Raw genomic sequence first — 24,556 nt, 5'->3', positions numbered from 1 at the left:
CCTTTCTTCAAGCATCGAATTCCAGTGCAATCCAGGTATTTACAAGTGTTCCTTTATCCATCAAATTCACTCCACACATCTATGACCTGCACACCATTCCTCCTACACAATCTTCTCATTGACAATTGCCCCCCTCCTCAATTCTTTCCTATCCACCAAGATAGCAAACTCATAATCTTTACTTTCTTACTCTTCATTTTGCTTGTTCCAACAACTCTTTCATATCCTTTCTCATTCCCTATCACCTTTCAAATAATTTGTGCCTGACAAAACAATTAACTCATTCACCTCTTTCTTCTGCAAACTTATAGATTCACTAACAGCCATTATCTTCGCACCTGGGAAACATGCTTTCGTCACTTTCTCATTAAGTATACTTCTTATCATGGAATCTTCATACAATACTTTCTCTTTTCTCCCACTTGTATGCTTTTTCCATTCCCTCTTTCTTCCTCCTGCTGCACCATAAATTGTTTCTCTAGTCGCTCAAGCTCACACTTTGTTCTGTGCAGGAGTCTACATAAGTATGCAATTTATTTCTGCATTGGCATCTCATCATCCACATTATTGCTTTCATCCACTTCCTTAACCTCTCATTCATATTTAATGCACTATCATTCACTGCTTCCATTACATTCTCCATAACACTTTCATAATCCCACCTCATATCCTTAATCAGTCACTTCATTCTTCCACTTCTGACATGACTTGCATTTCTTGCATTCTTTCACAAAACATTCTCTCCATTCTTGCTTTCGTACCACACAGAATGGGTATACTATGGTTCTCTTGGACTTTGCTAAGGCTTCTGACAAGATATAGCATGGCAGGCTGTTGCAACAGTTGGAGGACATGGGATAAAATATGGAACTGATATCAAAATATGCTATAGGGGAGGGAAGCTGCAAGATTTAAAATTATCAGTGGCATACCTCAGGAATCAGTCCTTGATCCACTGTTATTCAGTCTTTATATTATTCATGACATTGGAAAGTATTTTAGAGAAGATATTTGATGATGCAAAGATAGGTAGGATAATCAGAAATATGACCAACATGCACTACTTACAGAATGATTTAAATAAGATAAAATTGTAAGCATCTGAAAATAGCTGTCAGTTTAATGTTAATAAATGTAAAGTCATGCACCCTGGTGTGTTTAGATAGCCAATGATACATTATTTGGTGAATTATGCTAGAAGAAACTGATCAGGCAAGGAATCAGAGTTTTAGTTCACCAAAGGTTGAAGTTCAGGCACCACATAGCAAAGACTGCAAAAAACAACTCAAATGATAATTGAAATGCTGAAAAATCATGACACAGATGAGGAAATCATTTTGCTCTTAACAAGGCACTGATATGACCTCAACTGGACTATGGTGCCAAATTTAGTTGCCTGGTTTCCAAGGTGATGCTGATACAGTGAAGAGGAGCACAAAAGAGTTAAAGATATTGGGGCTAGATATGACAGGATACCAGTAGATGGAACTGTATTTTATGGGAGATGGGGAGAGAACATCCATGGAAGTTCAGAATGAATGCAGTCAACAAAGGGGATGAAGGAGCTAGATTTTTTTTCTCAAGTCTGACTTCCTGGAGGTCTCTGGTAATAACAATCATTGCTAGTAAACACCATCACAGGTCTATGTGCCAACATTAATACAGAAAAGGAGGGAAAAGACTATGTATGAACTGAAAACTTGATAGGCCAGGTTAAAGAAACACAATGAAAATTTGATATTAATGGAAGATTTTATGCAGTAGTTAGAAAAAAAAATAAAATAAAATTATTATTACAGAGGCATTGGACCCTGAAGACCGATTATGGGAGACCTACACTAACTTTTATATACACAATACCTAAATTCACTGAACCATCAGGGCACTCGCTACTAATTTACTACTCATCAAGCAAAAAAAATCAAGTCTACATTATCCTTACTAACTGCACTCACACAACTTCCATGGGTGATGACTCCTAGTTCTCTATTTATCATGTATTAAAAATTTCCTGTCAATATTAAAGAATCCCTTTGATAACTATCATGTCCCCTCTTATCTGTGTATCTATGTGGGTTGCAAATAAACTTTGCAACCCACATATCTCTGACTTATCCTCATGGCAGGCACTTCACAGACCTCTCACTAGCTTAATCACTTGTCTCTGAATCACCTCCTGGGTTTCTTAGGGACCTTCTAATTCCCTAGAAAACCCAGGTGAGCAAATCACAGCCTTATAAAGAGGGATATTAACCTCTTATCTTTACTCCGTCACGTTTATCAACATCCAAGCAATCCACTGAACTATTTTACCAACTTATGTAATATGCCCTCTGAACTTCAACTCTCTATCCACCATTATCCCCCAAGTCTCTGAACTCAGCAATTTCCTGCAAATGTGATAGACAATATACAGTAGCCCCCCCCCCTTATCATTGGGGGGGGATACGTTCTAAAATCCCCAGGATACCTGAAACCATGGATAGTACCAATTAATACTAACAATAGTACTAATAATAAAATAGAACAATTATAACAATATACTGTAAAAAAGTTTTGTGAATGGTCTTAGTAACCTCAGCATACAATTTTTTTTCTTTCCTTATAAAGTCAAGAACTATCACCTTTTTGCTTAAAGGAAGCATTTATGGCTTCTCTTTGGCATATCCGAATTGCTAGCATCATTACTCTTGTGCTTTGGGGCCATTATTAAGTAAAACAAGAGTTACTTGAACACAAGCAGTGTGACACCATGACAGTCGACCTGAAAACTGAGACAGCTACTAAGTGACTAATGGGAGGGTAGGGTATATACGCTGGACAAAAGGAATGATTCACATACCAGCTGGGATGCCATGAGATTTCATCCTGCTACTCAGAATGGCATGCAATTTAAAACTTATTTCTTTTTTAAATTGCTTAAATTTTTAAATTTCTTATTTATTTCTGGAATTTTCCATTTGATATTTTTGGACCAGGAGCTGACTGCAGTTAAATTAAACCACAGAAAGGCAAAGGCAAAATCTCCAATTGGATGATACACCTTTGCAAAGTCATCACTCAGTGACTCGACTATCACCTTCTTAACATCAGCATTGATTAAAACTCTTCCTCTTACTTGCTACATAGCATCTCTTTAATGCAACTGGAAGAAGAACAACAAAACATTGCACTGTTTGACTGGAAAAGACCCAAGTTCAATTCTCGTTGTAATGAGAAAAATATTTATATGGGCTTTTTTAACTCGCCTTCAATTAACTGATCTTGTATAGAGGTAGAAGGGTATTTTCCCCTGGAGACTCTGATTTTTCATCCCGTGTACAGGCAAATTGACCATGAAAACACACCCAATTTAGAGACAAAAAATACTGTTGTTATTAGTGGTAGCCAGTAGATGGCACTGATGGTAGTAGGAGAATTTAGTAGCAGGAGGCAGTGAGATGTGTGTAGTGTAAAGTGCCTTCCCATAATGAGTCCTTGGAGGTATCACATAATAATAATATATATATACAGTGATATTTCGGCTAACGAATGACCCTGCTAACAAATTTTTCGGCTAACGAAGATTTTTTTCACTGTTTTTCAGACTCTGCTAACGAATGTTTTAGTGGATGTGTGCGCTAACATAAAACAGCAAACATAAACGGTCGGGCCATTCCAGGAGCTTATCTTTTCCATCTGTATGTGTGTGACAAAGAAATGAGCTGACCACATCACATAGGGGAGACCCACCAACCCGACTGGGTTGTTTACGTTCGAGACAGCAAGAAGCCTCATACCAGTGTCGGTATGGTGCATGCTCCGTGTGGCTGTGAATGCAAGAAGTAAGTGTGATAGCATTTATTCTAGTACTTGGCTAAATTCTACTATGGGGGATTAATTTATAATTAATAAATTCTATACTTATCTAATTAAATAAACAATATGCTATATGTCATATTTCTTTTATATTTTTCAGAAAAAATTTTAAAAGTGAAAAAAATTTTCTTGACAATGGGTCCAAAAAAAGTAAGCGACAAACCCAAGGGAAGCAGAAAGTTGCTCACAATTGAGCAAAAGAAAGAAATAATTTCAGCATATGAAAGAGGAGTCAGAATTGTGGATTTAGCAGTCAAGCATGGCATAGCATTATCATCAATAGCTACAATTTTGAAGAAAGAGGAGATTAAGGCAGCTTCAGTTGCAGCTGGTGTGAAGACCTTGGCCTCTCAATCCCAAACAAGTTCTGTGAATGAAGAAATGGAAAAGCTTCTGATGATCTGGATAAATGAGCATCAAATGGCTAGTGACACTATGCCTCAAGAGATGATCTGCAGCAAAGCCAGAATGATTTATGAAAATTTGAAGAAAAATGTGGCAGGAGAGAGTACAGTAGATGCAGAGGAAGAATTCAAAGGAAGTAGGAGATGGTTTGAGAAGTTCAAGAGAAGGTCAGGGATCTATAATATAATTAGACATGGAGGAGCCAGTACAAATAAAGAGGAGGCTGAGAAGTTTGTTAGAGAATTTCACGAGTGGACCATCATTCATGGATATACAAGCCAGAACAAGAGTTTAATTGTGCCAAAAATGGTTTGTTCTGGAAGCAAATGCATAAAAGAACTTTCATCACAAAAGAAGAGAAGTGTATGCCAGGGTACAAACCTATGAAAAATAGAATAACTCTTTTATTTTGTGCTAATGCAAATGGTGATCTCAAAATTAAACCAATGTTGGTCTACCACTCTGAGACACCAAGAATTTTCAAGAAGTAGAATGTTTGCAAGCCCATGCTTAGTGTTTATTGGAAGTCAAACACCAAGGCATGGGTAACAAGAAGCATATTCACAGAGTGGATCGTGGAGGTGTTGGGCCCACGGTGGAAAAGTACCTGAGAGAAGAAAACTTGCCTGAAAAGGCTGTGCTTCTTCCGGACACTGCTCCAGGGCATCCACCTGGCTTGGAAGAAGATTTGGCAGCAGAATTTAACTTCATCAAGATAAAATTTCTTCCTGCAAACACCACATCTATTTTGCAACCCATGGACCAAGAGGTCATATCGAACTTTAAGAAATTGTATACAAAACACATGTTCCAAAGATGTTTTGATGTAACTTCATTTACCAGTCTGACTCTGAGGGAATTCTGGAAGGATCATTATCATATCTTTCATGCTATTCAAGTCATTGCCATGGCATGGGACGAAGTGTCAGTTAGGACACTTAATGCTGCCTGGAAAAAGTTATGGCCAGACTGCTGCAAGATAAGAAGTGCTGTTTCCAGTATTCAAGATGCTGAAGATGCGGCTGAAAATGCTGACATTGTAGATAAGATAGCCTCCTTGGGCAAAGCATTACATTTGGAGGTAAATGAAGAAGAAGATGTAGAAGAATTAGTTGAAGAACACTCAAAAGATCTGACAACAGAAGATCTTGAAGAGTTGAAAAAGCAACTGAATCAGGAAAGAGACAAGGAAGATAAAGAGTGCTCATCAGAGGAGGAGGACAGCAATAAAAAAGGACGAATGCCAACAGATGACATTAAAAAAATGCTGCATTACTGGGAAGAGTTTCAGTCTTTGGCTACAAAGTGGCATCCCAACAAAACTGAAATGAACAGACTTTGTGCCTTGGTTGAAGACAAGTGTCTGAATCACTTGAAAAACATTCTGAAAAAAAAAAGAAGTTCAATCAACTTTGGACAGATTTTTTTGACTTCTCCTTTAGCAAAGAGACAGAGGCGAGCTAGTGAAGAAGAGGAGACTTACCTTGAATAAACTTTGAAAATTTGGAAGAAGAACAGTAAAAACGTTGTGTACATATTTTCATTTTAATAAAGCGTATATAATAATGTAAAGATCTTCAGTTTATCATTCTACTTTCCATTCTCCTTCATCTAATTGGGTAGCTGTTCATCTCAGCCTTCAGTGAGTTTGCCCTTTTATAGTGTGCTTCTTACTATTTTATAAAATATCTTTAAATAGTAGGCAGCATCCAGAACAAATTAAACGATTTTTCTAGAGAAACCTAAGGGAAATCGCATTTCAGCTAACGAATGCGATTCCGGAATGAATTATCTTCGTTAGCCGAGGTATCACTGTATATATAACTTATGAATTTACTCTGGCCTGCTTAGCTGATTTTTTTTCTCATAATCTGATTTAGCCTTTCTTACCATACTAGTCACCCTTCTTGCTTGCACTCTTGAGTATGCTGGTCATCTTTTTATGCATTCCTCCACACTGTTTTCTTTTTTGCAGCATCTGCTTTACACACACACGTTTGTGTGTGTGTGTGCACATACACGCACATATATCCTCCTGCCCAGGTGTATGCAGTCTGATACTCTCTCAAACAATCCCTGACCACTTCCCATGCACTACTGACATTCCTTCCTTTTAGCTCCTCAGGCCACAGCACTGTTCCAAGATGCTCATAATTACCAGATTTATAGTTCAACAAATTTTCTTGACAGAGAATTTAATGTGATTAGCAACCTCTCATAACATGACATAGCAAGCAAATGAAAATAAAACAAAATAAAAAATTAGTTGTGAATTTTTCAGTTAGTACAAGAAAGGAAAGGGAAAAAATTGCTAGTTTTTGAAACAAAGAACTGTAGTCAACAATATGTTCAGTCATTCTCACAAAAGAAGATACATGGAAAATTCTTGAAGAAAATAATCAAATTAACTCACAATAAAGATTTTGAAATCAAGTTAAATCTGGGAAAGCTTACTCGTGTAAATAAAAATCTCAAAAAAAAAAAGGGAAGTGTGATATGAATAAACTAAAGAAAAACTATAAAAAATTAATTTAAAATAATAATAAAACAACAAAATCCAGAAGAAAAAAAATGACTTGCTTCAGAGATACCTCTGCCATGAGAGGTTTCTTGAATAAACACGCACACACACACAAAAAAAAACACAAGGAATAAATAAGTAATGCTATTTATTTAAGGCAATCTTCAGTGGCAACAGTTAATTACAAAACAGAATGAGAACAGTAGATGCTTTGAGAAAGTAAGAGTTGTGTGACGTCATACATAAAACACAATGGTAGAACTGAGGAAATATTGCAATACTAATAATTCGTTAGCTCTATAAAAAAAAAATTAAATAAATAAAATTATTTGCCTCAGCATTTTCTTTGAACAAACGTTCGAATTTATACTGACATTGATCAAGTAAGCGTGTTTCAGACAATAGAATGTTGTAGTTTGTATCTATTCTATGCTGTGCCAAGCCACAATTTTCAGATTTACTATTGCTAATGTAGGATTGGCATTCTTGTATTCTCTTTTCCATAGACTGTCCAGTTTGTCCAAAGTAAGAATAATGACAGTCAGAAGAATAATGACTGACCATACCACTTTGCTTATTCTGTTGTCATTTCCAGATTTAACCAGCCAAGTTCACTAAAAACTGTGCCTAAATAGCCGAAATATTTTACTTGTTCTATAGGATCTTCATTGAAAATGCAGCTGAAATTTTTTATGCTCCTGTCTATTTTCATAGTTTTGGTCTGTTCATTGCTACTTTTCATGCCAAATTTGTTACAGCTGTTATTCAATTCAGCTAGAGAATCCTGGAGACTCACGCTAGATATGTTTATTAGTACAACATCATCCGCATAAAACAAAGAGCTAAGTTTGACATTTCCAATTCTAATATCAGCCCTACCACTTTCTTTCATAATCTGATCCATACAGATGATGAATAAGAGTGGAAATAATGTGCATCTTTGTCTTACCTGCGATTTTACATTGAGCCATCTTCCTGCATTTCCTTCAATTCTAAATGCTGAGTTACAACTTAAATATAGACCATGTATTGCTCTGTACAATGTTCCATTCACCCGATATAATTGCAGTGTTTTGAAAAGATTTTCTCTGGGCACCTTGTCATATGCTTTTCCAGATCTTCCAGATCAAAACTTAAGTATAGATTCTTGTTATATTCCTATGATTTCTCAACTATTTCGCTTAAAGTGAAAATCTGATCTTGACAACCTATATTTGGTCTAGCTTGTTCTTCAAGTTTCTTTCACAATCTTTCTCAACCTCTTTTCAAGTATGCTTGCATAAATCTTAGCTGGAACACTTAGTAGAGAAATTTCTCTGTAATTCTCACATTCAGTTTTATTTCCCCCCCCCCTTTTTTTTTTTTAATAGATAGGTACTATGAGAGCTCTACTGCAATCATCAGAAATTTGACTTTCTGACTAGACTTTGAATTATGAAGTGCAACCATTGCAAAATTTTTATACCTCCATTACTGAAGCATTTCTGGCTGAATATCATTGACAACCACTGCCTTTCCACATTTCAAGTTTTTGAGAGGTTTTTCTATCTTAAGCATTGATATGTACTCCTCTTTGCATCTCTCTTGAAAATTTTCTAGTACATTCTGTCACTGCTTGGTTTATGTAACAGTCTTTCAAAGTAATTACTCCATCTAGGATATTCTTATCTTCAGTTTTCATGTCACCATTATCATCTTCGATTCCTTTTACAGTGCTTGTTCCTCCATTCTTCAATAGCCTTCAGAACATTTTGCCACCTTCCTCATATTTATTTTCCATCCATCCATCAGTGGCTTTAACATGCACTTAAGCACCCATAGCCTTCCAAGTATCCTTGGATTTCCTAAACATAATACAAGGATAAGGCTGTTACCCCTACACCTCAAAGTATTATTGTCTGTAAATTGTGTGTGTTCTACTGGCCAGTTTGTCTGTTCTGAGGGACAAAAAATCCTCTACCTCCATATGAGACAAGCTAACTCACCTTTGGTCAAAAGAGACCATTTATTTTCCATACTCTTATCAACAATCGACCTCTATATTGAGGTCATCATTATCAGGAAAACATACATACATACAATACGATACATACAAGCTACATGCTGCTGCACTATACAAAAGTGAAATGAATTTAAATGTCTGTTAATCATTTATCTTAGCCTGACCACCAGTGAGAAAGAAAAAAAAAAAAAAAAAAAAAAAAAAAACTGGTTGCTATATAGGTATCCCTCCCCCTCCAATTTACTCGACAAAATACGAATGGAAACATCGTACATATTAAACTAATAAAGAACTAAGTTACAACCTAACCAAAACAGAAAAATTGGGCCTTAAATAGCTAAAAATATCCCAGACATCATAATTACAAAAGCAGATAAAGGTAATGTTACTGTTATCCTTGATTGGACAGCATACCTGGAAAAAAAATGAACCTATTGTATCAGACCACAACACATACCATTTGTGAATTATAATCCTACAAACTGCATCAAAAAAGAAAACAGAATTAATCAAATTGGTGATCACATGGCCAAAGTAAACAACCAAAAAACATGCCACTATGACCAATAGTTGAAGGAATTGACAGCACTAATTATCGCTTAGCCAAGAAATTAGCAACCACACTCGAGTTGGTAGGCCCTTCCTACATAAAAAATGCACAACACTTCATAAACAAGATTAGAAACGTCACACTCAACAACAAAGATTTTTTATTAGTCGGCTTTGACGCTCTTTTCACTAATGTCCCGATCGATGATGCTATTGTGTGGCAAAATAATTTTTACCCACAAAAAGAAGGTATGGTCATGGGCTCACCTCCCCCCCCACCAATAGCTAACTTTTACATGGGAAACTTCGAGCAACAAGCTCTAGATTCAGTCAGCCTAAAACCCATTTGGATTTTAGGCTGACCGAATTGACCAAATGGCGATTTGGCCCCATGGCTGTCAAACATTAAATACATTGCTAAGTCATTTGAACAAACAACACAAACGTATCCAATTCACCATCGAAATCGAAAACAGCTCTCTTCCTTTTCTAGACACACTTGTCACACATTTTCCCTCAGGCTGCCTCTCCTTCACTGTCTACCGCAAACCTACACATACATAAATATACCACCATCCCACACAAAAACTAGCAGTCATCAGCACCCTCAAACACAGAGTATTTACTCCAATTTACAAGCTCTGAACCAAGAATTTGAAATCAATAACCAAAAACATTTGTAAAAAATGGCTACAGTAAAAAAAAAAAAAAAACAGTTCACAAGATCCTCCATAAAAATGCCATTAAAAGCAAAAAAGATTACAAGAATGCCATAGCCATAATACCCTACATTAAGGCATTTCAGAAAAAAAAAAAAACACTACTTAAATACAAGATCAAGACGACCTCCTTCAAACCCCCAGCAAAATTAAGAAATTTACTTAGCTCCTGCAAAGATCCTCTTCCATACCTTGCCCACCCAAGGGAGTTTACAAAATTCAATGTACCTTGTAACCTACCTTACAATAGGGGAAACAGGACACATCATTCCAATCAGAAAAGATGAACACTACATTAAATACCTCCACTATGGTAAACAGGCCTATCAGACCACGCACTCCAAACATGTCACAGAATTGACTGGAAAGGCACCAAGTCCCTGCACCTCACCAAAACATGGTTTGAAAGAAAATTCAAAGAAGCTTGTGAAATTCTGAAACATCATCCAAATCTGAATGAAAATGATTGCTTAATTATTCCAAGAATGTAGAGGACCCATCTTCAACCCATATAGCAACCAGAACAACCCCGGATGGAAGAAAATCTCAATACAAAACAACTGCAGAAATTGTTTAATGTAGTTCCATCCCCCCCCCCCAAAAAAAAAAGAGGTCAGGCTAGGATAAATGATTAACAAACATTTAGATTCATTTTAATTTTGTATAGTGCCATGAGAGGTTTCTTGAATAAACACGCACACACACAAAAAAAACACAAGGAATAAATAAGTAATGCTATTTATTTAAGGCATCCTCTCCTTCACTGTCTACCGCAAACCTACACATACATAAATATACCACCATCCAACACAAAAACTAGCAGTCATCAGCACCCTCAAACTAATGATGATCTCAATAGAGGTCGAAACATCGATTGTTACTTGATTAATATTAAGTAAAGTAATTATTCTAATACGCGTGTTGTGTCTCCATAAATTCTTCACTATGAATGTGTGATGACGTTTGTTTAGCTACTTTTACACATAATTTAGCTCTCTTACATTTTTCTCTGCATTCTTTTGAGGCATCTGCTTATTTGCTAAGAACTTTTGATATGCTTTCTTCTTTTCCAGGATGGCTTCTTTAACTTCTTGTGTCCACCATGGTGTTTTTATTTTTTCTATCCTTGCAGACGACTTCACCACATACCCTCCCACCTAGCTGAATCAATGTCTTCTTCAGTTTCCCACTGAGACTCCAAGGTTTGTTTCATGTTTTCAATTTGTTTTATTTTTTCTTCAATAATGTTTGTACAGTTGAGTCTACAATTTACTTGTAAAAGCTGCTCACTTGTAAAAGATAGGGAAGTTATTATCCATCTTTATAAGACTATGATTTGGCTGCATCTTGATTACTGTGCACAGATTTGGTGGTATGATGGTACAACATGGTGACATTTCATGCCAACTGAGACATCTCCCACTTAAATGTCCTACTGTTTTCGTCAGCAAACAATCAAAAGTCAGCTGGTGGAACAAGCTCCAACTCAACATCTAGAAGAAGAATAGACACAACATCAGAAGAACTAAAGATAATAACTACAATTTACTTGTAAAAGCTGCTCAACTTTAATTCTTTTTAAAACTTTCTTTCAATGTGATATCCATTTTTATCCTCCTTAGTATTAAGTGATGGCCACTTCCAATTTCAAATCCTCAGTATGCTCTTGTATCCTGAACGAGCATGAAGATATCACTATCGACAATGACATAATCAGTGAAGTTTTTCTTCAAATTCTTCCAAAATTTTCCTATATACCTCATGGAATTCATTTCCTACTCTACTGTTCAGGTCTCTAACAAGGACCACCTTTTCCATTTTCTTTATGTCAGCTACCTGTTACAATGACTCATAAAATTCATCCACTTCTTCCTTATGAGAACCTTCTGTGAGACCATAGGCACAAATAAGTTTCATTGTCCATTTCCCCATTTTGAAGTGTGCCCACATAACTACTTAATACTGCCTTCTAATCAAGAAGCTTATCTTCATGTTCGGAGTTGAATGCTATTGCTACTCCTTTCTTTCCTTGATCATTATTGCCAGAATAACAACATCATATACTTATTATTTTGTAAGATCTCACGTTTTTGTCTTCATCTCAGTAATGCCAATTATGTCCATATGGTACTTTTCCAATTATTTTGCAAATTCGATTTCCTTTCTATTAATACTCCTTGCATTGATGGTTATTATCTTTAGTTCTTCTGATATTGTGTCTATTCTTCTTCTTCTTCTAGATGTTGAGTTGGAGCTTGTTCCACCAGCTGACTTTTGACTGTTTGCTGACAAAAACAGGACATTTAAGTGGGAGATGCCCCAGTCGGCATGAAATGTCACCGTGTTGTACCATCGTACCACCAAATCTGTGCACAGTAATCAAGATGCTAACCAAATCATAGTCTTATAAAGATGGATAATAACTTCTCTATCTTTATTTATGAGGGTGTGCTGAAAAATTGTGATAATCACATGAAAGAATTGAGGTAGATCGATGTAACTTGCACATTATTCTACATATTCCCCACGAAGTGTTATACACTTATTGCAATGCTGCTATATCATTTGCAGTCCTCAGAGAAAAGTCTTTCCCTTGTAGCTGAAACCAGTCCTCAGTTGCAGATATGACTTCCTCAGTGGTAAATTTTGTTCTTTTCAAGTGTTTCTATAAATTTAGGAATAGGAAATAGTCAGATGGAGCCAGATATGGTGAAATGGATGGGTGGGGCAAACATTAAAACTCCATATTGTGTATTGTCTGTTGGGTTTCATGATCAGTGTGAGCAGGAGTGTTGTCCTGTAAATGCAACTCGTCTCTGCTTAGTTCCCCCCACAGCATTTTTCCTTCAGTACCTCCTTCAATTCCTTCAGAACTGTTGAATAAACTGCTGCTGTGACAGTTTCACCTTTTTTGAGGTACTTGATAAGGATTACACCATCCATATCCCAAAAGACAATAGCAAGAACCTTCCCTGTCGACTTTTGGGTTCAGAACTGCTTTGGCCACAGGGAACCTTTGTGTCTCTACTCCATGGCCTATTGTTTGGTCTCTGGGTCATAGTGATGAAGCCATGTTTCATCAACAGTCACGAGTCATGATATTTGTACCTGATTTCTCAAAATGACCCCAAATCTCTAGCACATGTTCTCTCTTTTGGTCAGCATTCAAACATTTTTAGGGACTCACTTTGCTGAGAGCTTTTGCATGTCCAGATGTTGGTAGATAATGACCCCAACTCATTACCTGATATTCCTCCAGTCTTTGCAATGCTTTTTTTTTTTCTTTTTTTTTTTTTCTGGTATTTGTCTATCATCAAGGATCATGGCATGCACTGCATTGATGTTTTCCCGGTGTGATCGCTGTGGAAAGTCTCCCTGGATGACATAATAAAATAAACCCAAGAATTAAATTTACACTTTAAGATAACAAGCATCTTCCTTTTCTGGATGTTCTCATTTTGCATCAACCTTATGGAAGTCTACAGTTCTCAGCATACAGAAAACCAACTCATACAGATAAATACAGGATGATCCAAAATTCACCACCAAGGGCATTGTAAACACCACAAATTTATATGCAAATTCCAATGTTTAGAATTTGTATATAACACAACTCAGGTGCCAGGAGGGTTTAAAAAGATGGACATAGGATTTTTCCCTTTCATTGTGATTGTTAATACAATGCACAGTAATGGCACTAACCTTGCCCCAACATGTTTTGTTCGTGAAGCTGTACTACCTAAACAATTACAATGCTGTTGCAGCACTGCACTAATTTCGTAGTCTGAACAAATGTTGACGAGCACTATCTCCATGTGCTCTGTGACAAACGATTAAACGTTTTGAAGAAACAGGATCATTGGGAATTAGATCTGACAGAGGTTGCAAACAAATCAGTTAACAAGTAAATGAAGTTGTTACTGCTGTTATGGAGCAGGTCACGAATAACAACATTGGTTCCTGCAGTGCACATACTGTATCAAGACACATGGATGTCCCTTACACAACTGTCTTGAAAATTCTAAGAAGATTCTGCATTTCTATCCATTCAAGATAATAAAGGAGTTGCACGTGCAGGACTTTGAAAGTCGACTGACATTTGCTTTAACATTCCTTGTTTTAGTAGTGTTGGACACTGCATAGCTAAGGATGATTTTGTGAAGAGATGAGACTCACTTTCACCTGAACAGAGCTGTGAATACCCACAATTACCAGGTATTGGCTACACAAAATCTACATGCAATTCAACAAATTCCTTTGCATTCACCCAAAGTTACTGTCTGGTCTGGGTTTTACAGTTTTGGCTATCATTGGACCATTCTTCTTTGAGGACATTTGCCAGTCAGATCCTGTGACCTGCTCAGTTACTGCCAAATGGTATTGCGATATGATAAGCAATTTTGTTGTGCCACTGCTACAGCAGCGCCTATGCAGAGATTGTCATTTTCATGCAGGATGGGCTCTCCCCTCTCTCCACATTGGTCAATCCCTATAAGAGTTTCACAGAAACCAGTGATCAGCTGTGTGTTTCCCACTGTATGGCTGCCTCATTCACCTGATCTAAAGTCTTGTGACTTCTCAAAGAAAGGGTTTAATTGGATCATCCTGATAAATAACCTGCTAGATCTGAAAGACAGCATAACAGAGCATGTGCGCAATATTAGTCCTGACCAACTAAATTCTGCTGCTGAACACTATGCAAAGGATGCAGTTTGTGGCATACCAGGTAGAGTACATCACATCTATCTGGTACATCACATTGAACAGTACAGACTCTGAATAAATAATGGAAGTGAATAAAATTATGTTAGTTATGCTTATGTTATCACTTCTCATTCTTACACACACACAGCAAAATTACTACATCTGGTACATAAAACACACCTTGATGGTGAATTTTGGAACTTTTTCTCCCCTCAGATATCACCTCTGCATGACGAACAATGTATTTGTGCAAAGTTTCACAGCATCTGAATCATTGGGTGGCACTCCACAAGGCCTTAAACAGAGATACTTTAATTTTGATCACCCTGTATATTAATGTTGCTTCACAGCACTACCTCTGTCAGAAATATGGTGCGATTAAAACTTGAGTTCAATGCGCACATAAATTATGTTCTACTGATTCTCTTTTAAACTGATAAAGTAGCTCTGATAAACTCATTTATCAGAGCTACTTTTATCTCTAATGGTTATAATATAAAAATAAATGAATAAAATAATTCTTATGGCCTTCACTCTAATCCTCTTCAAGAAGTTTCTAGAACTTCAATTCCATATGTTCAAGGACTGTCTGAGAAAATTTTGAGACTTCACCACATTGATCCACAAGATCCTTTCCATCCAGTTCAAAAACTAAATTCCTTCTTAACCTCTCCAAAAGACAAATATCCTCCTCTCTTTTATCCTGGAGTTTACAGGATCCCTTGTTCATGTGGCCTTTGCTATTATGGGCAGACGGGTCATTCAACTTAATTTATTTAGAAGAACATAAAGAATATATATTTATCATCAGACCTCCACAGTGTCAAGAAACTCATTATGGGAGTCTCACATGTACAGACCATCATACCTTGACAGAAATGTGTTTACTGTCTCTGAGCTCACCACACTTTCAGGCAATGCATTCCAATCACTCATGACTCCATGCAAAAAAAACTATTCCTCACCCCCTTCTTATATAGCTTCCAGGGATGACCTTATTTTCTGTCCTTGTCTCCAGCTATTCTATGAAAAATCTCATCCACATTAATAGGATAATTATCCCTAACTTATATAACTCATGCCACCCCCTCCTCCTATTCACTAAGCTATGCAATTGGCATTCTCTCAATCTGTCCTCATACTTCACGTTAGAGAATCCTAAAATCAACTTAATAGTCTCTGAACAGTCTTCAATGACTCATACTTCTGAAAACCAAGTGACCCAATCTATGCACAGAAATCCATGTGGTCTGATCAAAGCATACACCAGAATCACAACATCTTTACTTCTACATGTTGGTGTTCTTTGTATCATTGCCACAACCTACTGTACTGTCCTCATAATTCTGGCAAAATGTCCTTGAAATTTCAGGTCCCTATTCACCACCACTCCCAGATGTAACTACAACTACCTTAAGACATCCCCACTAATCTTATAATTTGCATTCCATCTTTGCTTCCCAAATTTCAAAACCTCACACTTCACTTTATTGAATTGATATCCCTGCACAGTTGCCCATTCATCAGGTCTATTCAAGTCCTCTTGCAAGACTACAACATCTGTTCTACCCATCATAGCTCTCCTCCTACTTTGCATCATATATAAATAACTGTAGATCACCAGTCGAGCCCTTACCAATGTCATTTGCATACAAATTAAACAGCAATGGCCTCAAAATAGATCCCTGGGACACCACTAGTGACTTTCCTCTTTTGGGATATCACTGACATATACACAACCTGTTGATACATATTAGACAGCCAATATCAATTCAATGCTGCACTAATCTACCATCCAATCCCATCTGCTGTAACTTAATTACCAGCTTGTTATGTGACAATCTACAAAGGTCTTTGCAAAATCTAAATATATACTACTGTGTATGCATCCCCCCCCTTGTCAAATGCCTTTGTCACCTTGTTATAATAAGCAAGCAGATTGTTAAAACACAATCCACCACTCATAACATGGATAACAAATCCATGTTATCCACAAGAATTCTACTACTGTCATCCAGTTCTGAATCCTTGTCCTCACTAGCTTCTCTAAAACCATGACCACAACTCCAGACAAGCAGATTGGTCTATTTGAAAGTCTCAGTCTTGCACCCCTTTTATGAAGTGGAACAATATTGCTCTTTTCACTCCTTTGTAACTTGTGCAAATCTAAGACTTGTTAGAAATGCAAGTTAGAGCTGTTGTTAACTTCCTGGAACATTCCCCCAAGACATGTGGTGATATACTGTCAAGTCCTATGGCCTTGTGACATCAAGTTTACTCAACTCTTCATACAACTCCTGCTCACTCACCATCAGTGGTTCTCCCCCCTTCCCACTGCTCTCAAATTCTGCATTATGTTACATTCACAAGAATGGAATACTTGAATGAATTACTCATAAAATAATAAAACTCAATAGGATTTCCTTTAGTCTCATTTGCTAACTGCCACTCATACTACATGTTTACTGAGTGGATCACCTTCCTTCCTTGCTTTTTTGTATGCTTCATGTTATTGCCACTCATCTTGTGCTGCTTTCACAATGCCTTTTCTTCCATATTGCATACTTCACCTCTTCAGTCATCTATTTTACACCTACTTTATTTAATTTCCTGACCTTTTGAATACACTCAGTCACTACCTCTGAAAGATACTTCCCAAGCAGCACTGATTTCTTTACCATCCAATTCTCATTCTATGATATAGCTGCAAACTACCTCCTGAGTTTGTCATAATCACCTGCTTTATAGCTTCACACATAACCCTTTCTCACAAGAGTCCTGATGTGCTGGCCACCACCCAAATGATCACTTCATGGTCACTTTCACCTCTAGGAAGATTTGGCACCTTAATCTAATGATATCCTCTGAAGAGATAATCAAATCCAAGATCTGTATGTACCCTCTGTCACATACTGCCTAAGATAGTTGTCCCTCAAAATCCAAGAAATTCACTCTGTGGTTCTAGCCGCTGTCTTTTCATTCCCATCCATATTACCATAATTGAAATCGTACATAATGATCATCCTCTTCTTATTAGCCAGATCAATTTGTATATATATTTCCTTCTTGCCACCTTCCACATTACCAGATCTATAGCAACACCCAAACATTTCATCCTGTTCCTCTCCACTTAACACTATACTGCTTCAAAACCAGTCACTACTTGCTTCTTGCATCACCACCTTACATTTTACTTCAAGAGTCTAAATCAGTTGGCTTAGCCAGCCATGCCTTATCCACTAGACATGGAATTCACTGAAATAAATAAAGCACTATGCAAAAGTTATTTTCTTGAATTATATAAAGAAAGTTGTGAAGCCCACATTTACAGTCTGAACATCAAAAATTATTTCTTTAACTTTTCCATAATAACTAATAATTAAGGAATTGACAACGTAGACTAGAAATATAAATTAAATAAACTTTAATATATACTTGCCGATATTTCGGCAAACGTCACGTTGCCATCTTCTTGGGAACTTAATACAAAGACAAGTGCACGCAAGTACTACATAACAGCAAATGAGAACAGAAGCTAGGAAGCTACTGTTTTCCTAAAGTCCTGATGATGCCCCCTGGTGGGCTATATTGGTAGTTCTTGGCCTTTGGGCTGAAGTTCTTCTGATAAATGTTTCCCAAATTTGGGGCAGTCTCATGCATCCATATTTGTTGAAGTTTGGCATGTTCCTAAGGGCTGAGGCTGATTCCATGAATAGTCTTTCATATTTGAACTTGCTGCAGTGTATTACTGTGGCTTTCTTCCATCTTATTCTGTGGCGAGTATCCAGAGCGTGGTCTGCAAGCCCAGAGTGGCTGTACTGGTGAAATCGGTTTGCAGACCACGCTCTGGATACTCGCCACAGAATAAGATGGAAGAAAGCTACAGTAATACACCGCAGCAAGTTCAAATATGAAAGACTATTCATGGAATCAGCCTCAGCCCTTAGGAAGATGCCAAACCTCAACAAATTTGGATGTATGAGACTGCCCCAAATTTGAGAAACATTTATCAGAAGAACTTCAGCCCAAAGGCCAAGAACTACCAATATAGCCCACCAGGGGCACCATCAGGACTTTAGGAAAACAGAAAATCAGGACTTTAGGAAGCTTCCTAGCTTCTGTTCTCATTTGCCGTTATGTAGTACTTGCGTGCACTTGTCTTTGTATTAAGTTCCCAAGAAGATGGCAACGTGACGTTTGCCAAAATATCGGAAAGTATATATTAAAGTTTATTTAATATATACTTTTTCCAAGGTATACTTTTTACTTTTTCCAAGGTATAAACAAAAAAAAAATAATAAATTAACTAACTAACATTAATTGCAATAAATAAGTGCTAAGCACTCATGAATATGGTATTTCAAACCACTCGCATCACTATACAATAGAATGCTACTCTGCATGCATTCAGGCAACATTATGCAGTTACTATGCTTGTTACAAAGAGTTGTGTTACACTTCATTTTTGCTCTTATTTCAAATTTATCCCCTTATTAATAAAGTAATGTACATTATCCAAACCAAATTAATACTACAGAGAGTGATGTTAATAAAAAGAAAAAACAACAAAAGACAAACTATCAATGAGTGTACATTTGATGATGAGGAATAAACGTGTATAACAGCTTTTTTATTATTATAATTTGTTTGAGTTTTAAGGCTATGTTTTAATTTCTTTCATCATCATGAACCATGGACTCACTGCCCATTGGTGTCCGATGCCTCCACTATCTTCTTTCACTTTTTTGTCCAACGCACAGTGTCGCAATTTCTGTAAGCCCATTCCACATCAGTCCTTTATGTTATCTATCCATTCTCTGTATGGTCTACCTCTTCTGTTTACACCATCCATAATACCAAACATGAATGTCTTTATCTTCCAGTCCTCACTCATTCTGCAGATGTGTCCAAATAATTATTTGCATTCATTTCTTTTGTGTAATGAATAAATCACTGTTTAAACATGAACTATCATTTTGTTGATCTTTAATATTAACATCACTATGGTCAAAATTTCACTGCTGGGAACATAACCCATTTTAACATTAAGTCTATTGGAAATAAATTTCTACTATACGAGGCTCATGATGAATGAATCATCTAGTAAAATCAGGAACTACCTGTCATCATATAAATTCATTTCTTTGATTTCTAATACCTGTAGATGGAGTTATCCTCAAGCTGATAGAATATATCATCATGCACTTGCAATTTAAGTGTTTATATCTTCTCAAATCCACTGACAATAGCTAGGAAACCTAGCTAGAAATTCTACAACTATTAAATAATTATTCCTAACATGTTATTCCATTACTTTATAATTTTATCAAGTCATCCTTTGAGATTGTGCCTACTTTTGCAATATGCTCCTAACTTTAAATACATGTCCCATCCCTCCCCCCAAGATATAGTATATACAACATGTATTTTTTAATCCCAAGGTGCATAACTTTACACTTTGCCAAGAGAGTCTTTATCATGATGTTGTCATCTATTTAAATCATCTTAACTATTGCTATCCCCAAACTGCACCATCAACAAGCTGGATATTCCCCCTTAAAAAGTAAGTTACCAAGACAAGACCTATCCTGTCATGCAAATATAAAGAATTAAGGGGGAATATCTAGCTTATTCATGGTGCAGTTTGGGGATAGTAATTACTCTAAACATGGAAGTTTGTCTCCATAATTTTTTCTACACAAATGCTGACCAGCATGTAACCATGAAAGAAAGATAACTTATGGGACCTTCTTGGAGTAGAGAACTATCTTGCCAAAATATTCATAACTTATCTTTCTTTCATGGTTACATGGTGGTCAGCATTTGTTGTGTAGAAAAAATTATGGAGACAAATTCCCCTATTAGAGTAATTACTCTACTAAAAATTAAGATAAAATAACACCCAATGTTTCAACTTTGCATAAAAATCATTAAGAATATATTTATTCCTGATGATAGCAGCAATCAATGTAATTCTATTTATTTAAATTTTTATTATTTTTTCATTATTCTTCATTTCTTTATTTTTATCATTAACTTTTTTTTTTCTTCCCTTACAAGAGGTCAGGCTATGGTCAACAGAAGTTATGCTGTAGCTTACTAAAAGCTACAGCTTATGTCCCAATGTATATTTGTGTATTCTTGATGATGACCTTGATATAAAGGTTGAAACATCAAGGGTTATTTTATTTTAATTTTAAGTAAAGTAATTGCTCTAACATGATAATTTGTTTCTATAATTTCTACAGAAGAATCAATAATAAGTTATCTAAAAAACAAAAAAAATTTTTTTTTTACTCTTCCCTTTTTCATGAGGCAAGTGCCCTTAGAAAATCAAATCATCTTTAACATATCTACATGCCTTGATATTCAGATATAAATTTAATTATAATTAAAATTTTGCAAATTATCTTAATAAAAAAAATTAGCATACCTATATATGTCTGGACACCAGTTTCTTTAGAATTGAAAAGGTAAGTTATAGCAATATACATATCAAAAAGTTTTGACTCAAATAAGCGTAACAGCCATGATTCCTTAGGTGGAGGTTTTGGAAACATCACAATAGCTGATCTTTGGTTTGATTCTATAGAACTACCAATACCCCCAGCCTGTAAATCAGAATGTTTGCTCTGTTTATTTTTATCCACATTTATACAAAACGGTGAGGAATTACACACATTAGTTTCCACATTTTCACCTTCTTTAGGGTTGTGTAAAACATCAACAGCAGAAGATGATGGAATTAGGAACTCATTCCTAAGGCTTGAGAATTCACTTGTCATTACTTTGTTACAGCGATCACCATCATCAGAATTAAAGATTCCACTATCATCTGAAGCTAAACTAGTACGATCTGTATCTCTAACGCTTCCAGGAATGACAGCACAACCGCTAGATGTGTTCTGAATGCATGGCACAGACTTTTCCACAACAAAGTCATTTGGAATGAAGGCTGAGACAAGGTTAGACTGTGGATTTCCAGGCACCCTGCTAGTCTCTGGAATTTGCTGCAGCACCGAATCTAAGCTACGGTTACGGTGGTGAGTGTGAATACTTGCGTGGTGTGTCCTAAAATCCAAGCTATAATTGCGCTGATGTGAAGTATTTGTTTGCTGCCCTCGTACAAGAGATCCTCTAACATAGCCATGAACTCCAACATCATGAGTAAGTCGTAAACGCTTAGATAAAACATCATCTTTAATATTATCCTCTGCCATGATGTGGCACTTAGGAATCTAACATATGTACATTCTTCCATCACAAATAAGAATTCCAATCAGCCATGACCTTTAAAAGGAAAAAAATTATATTAATTTATATATAAAATATTTATATTTAAATAAAATTCAGAAAACATTAAAAGCAAATTTTCAATTGTGCTAAAACAATGATTTAAGCTATTAGTTGTTTTAGATGCCAAGATCAAGAATCAGCCATCTCTAAAGCAACTGCTGCATTCCTTAGAACAATGTTTTACTGGGAAAAACTTTCCAAGTGGAAAGTGAAAAAAATTAAAACTATACAGTTCAGAAATAAAAAAAGTGCCACATTAAGGATGGGTTTTAAACTTAGACTTTTCCCATTTTATAGGTACAATCAGGAAAAGGATCTATACTAGTAGTGTGTTACTATTGTAAATACACAATGAAAGCATTCCCTATAAATTCCCCACACAAAACGGCCATGAGGCATTTTATAATGTTCTATGAAAAATGTTGGAAATTCATAGTGGAATTTTACAGAAATAACAGATGGAAAAATTAAAATAATTTAATCATAATTTCAATTCAATTTCTTAAGCCAAGCCTGAAATTGTAAAATAAGCTAGCTACAATTTGGTGGTCTGGTCAACAAACAGTATCACCATTCTCCAAACAAACTGGGGGGAGGGGTCTGAATCCCACTATGCACATAGTTTGCAAAGGTATTTCAGTAGTGGTCTCCCAGTACAAGACCAGTGTCAATGTTTACTGGAGGCCCAACACGGCTTGAAAAGGTTCCATATTCGGTCTTGAGGATATGAGAACTACTCTAACTTCAATGAATTTGAATGCATAAACCCTTATAGTTTACTTCATCCTTCAACTATCAATTCAATTGCTACGATCATTTAGCCAAGCCCATTAGGTTTATGCAAAGCCTACCCATGAAAAGCTGTCACCCTGTAACACATTTAATGCCACAGGAGAACCAAAGTTAGATAGGATAGTTTAAGGCATATTTGTAGAAAAGTTCTTTCATAGTTAAATTTGCTTCTGGGAAGCAAGATGCTATTATGAATTCTGCAAAGAATACTTCATGATCTGCAAGTCCTGAGAAGATACAGGGATGATACTAGATGCAGTATATTCACAGCCTGTGATGTTGGCTATACATATGCTCTCAACTTATTTTGCTGGAAGAAAACTCCCAATTCTGTGGGATTTTTCTTCCTGATTTGTTTCCTGTATATAAAACCAGATAACTCACCTTCAGATGAATTGTTTCAAAGAACCTCTTAAGATGGTTCATTGCATCCTGACTGTATCCATCCAACCTGGTTTGTTACGAATGAAATGCATCAATAGTGATGGAGCCATAGAGGATCTGCTTTTCATGACATGAAAGTTCTTTCCCATACCTGTGCATCTCCTTTTCTCACCATTCAACAATGTGAAAAGTTCCTAGGCAGCATACTACTATTATTACTATTAACATCTGACCTCCATGGAGTCAGACTCATCGTGGGAGGCACACACTATTGCACACAATGCTCATCCAACTGTGCCTTGAAATGATTGAATGTGTCTACATTCTCAACACACACCAGTGGTGGCTCTTCCTTATTTATTACTTTTTGTATGAAATAAAATACATTAATTTTTATTTTATTTGTTTCAGTTCAAGGATTAGCGACATTACCCTAATTACCAACCATACATAACTTAGCAATGATAGTACATTGTCATATTTCAGTCATGAAGTTGGATTTTTTTTTTTTTGTTTCACTGCAAAAGTATTATTTTAGTATATTCTTCGCCGAATGCCCTTATTTCAATTTAGTTGTAGTCATATATGTAATAATTACTTACGGAATTACTACAAGAAAATTTAAACGTTACACTCGTCAAATATATCACAAGGAAGCAGCCATACAAGTGTTAGACATTAAGCCTGTCAAATAGGGCGTTTACAAATCACTTACTAAATTTTGTACTTTTAACATTTTACTTCAATTCACAATACAAACTATTATATTAAAGAAACATATCTTACCATACGAAACATTAAATGTCAGTAAGTGACAATACCAATTTATATTATTATTATGATTATATTATATTTAACGGAATTATACATAACTATTAAACTTGCAACACAACAGCGTTTCCCATAAGGTAAAATTCGACGGGCAATCCAGCTAAATCTTCAGACATCAGCAAACAAATGTTGACATAATTTTAAATCAAAATATCCCCGAACAACATGAAATACAACAACCATTAATACATATACATATATATATACAATGAAGTACAAAACACAACTTTTTACTTCAGTCCTGCTTCATATATATGACGTCATAAACAATAACCTCGATCACAAAGATATGCTTACATTTACCTGTCATCACAAGGATCAGCTGTGGCAAGTCCATTACTTAATGAATGCCTCCTTAAGAAGTTTCTAACAATTCCCGTCATCGGATGTCTTTTTCTAAGTGATGACAGCGAATTTGATAATCATGACAATAAAAATTATTCCCGCATCGTAGCCGTTTCATAGTTATTCATATCCATTCAGGTAATGAGTGTT

The 24,556-nt window shown here is 36.1% G+C and overlaps 1 protein-coding gene across 3 annotated transcripts in view; it reads right to left on the bottom strand.

The window, feature by feature from the left end:
• Positions 1-24,294, bottom strand: part of fwd (phosphatidylinositol 4-kinase beta fwd) — a 211,426-nt gene extending 187,132 nt beyond the window's left edge. The window contains exons 1-2 of one of the 3 annotated variants that reach the window (XM_090391308.1): positions 24,017-24,294; positions 21,192-22,048 (exon numbers count right to left, since the gene is read on the bottom strand). In XM_090391308.1, coding sequence (XP_090247434.1) covers positions 21,192-21,978 — 787 coding nt within the window. In that variant the 5' untranslated portion in view covers positions 21,979-22,048; positions 24,017-24,294. Of the gene's footprint in view, positions 1-21,191; positions 22,049-23,230; positions 23,429-24,016 lie in introns of those variants that run through there. The other 2 variants (XM_090391306.1, XM_090391309.1) reach the window with 2 other exon arrangements.
• Between the last annotated feature and the right edge of the window lie 262 nt (positions 24,295-24,556).

The sequence above is a fragment of the Typopeltis vanoorti genome, chromosome 4 (assembly GCF_054136105.1).
Source record: "Typopeltis vanoorti isolate ZY-2024b chromosome 4, IOZ_Tvanoo_1.0, whole genome shotgun sequence".
Lineage (NCBI taxonomy): Eukaryota > Metazoa > Arthropoda > Arachnida > Uropygi > Thelyphonidae > Typopeltis > Typopeltis vanoorti.
Note: the sequence above shows the minus strand (reverse complement) of the source record. Positions and strands in the feature narration are given on the sequence as shown.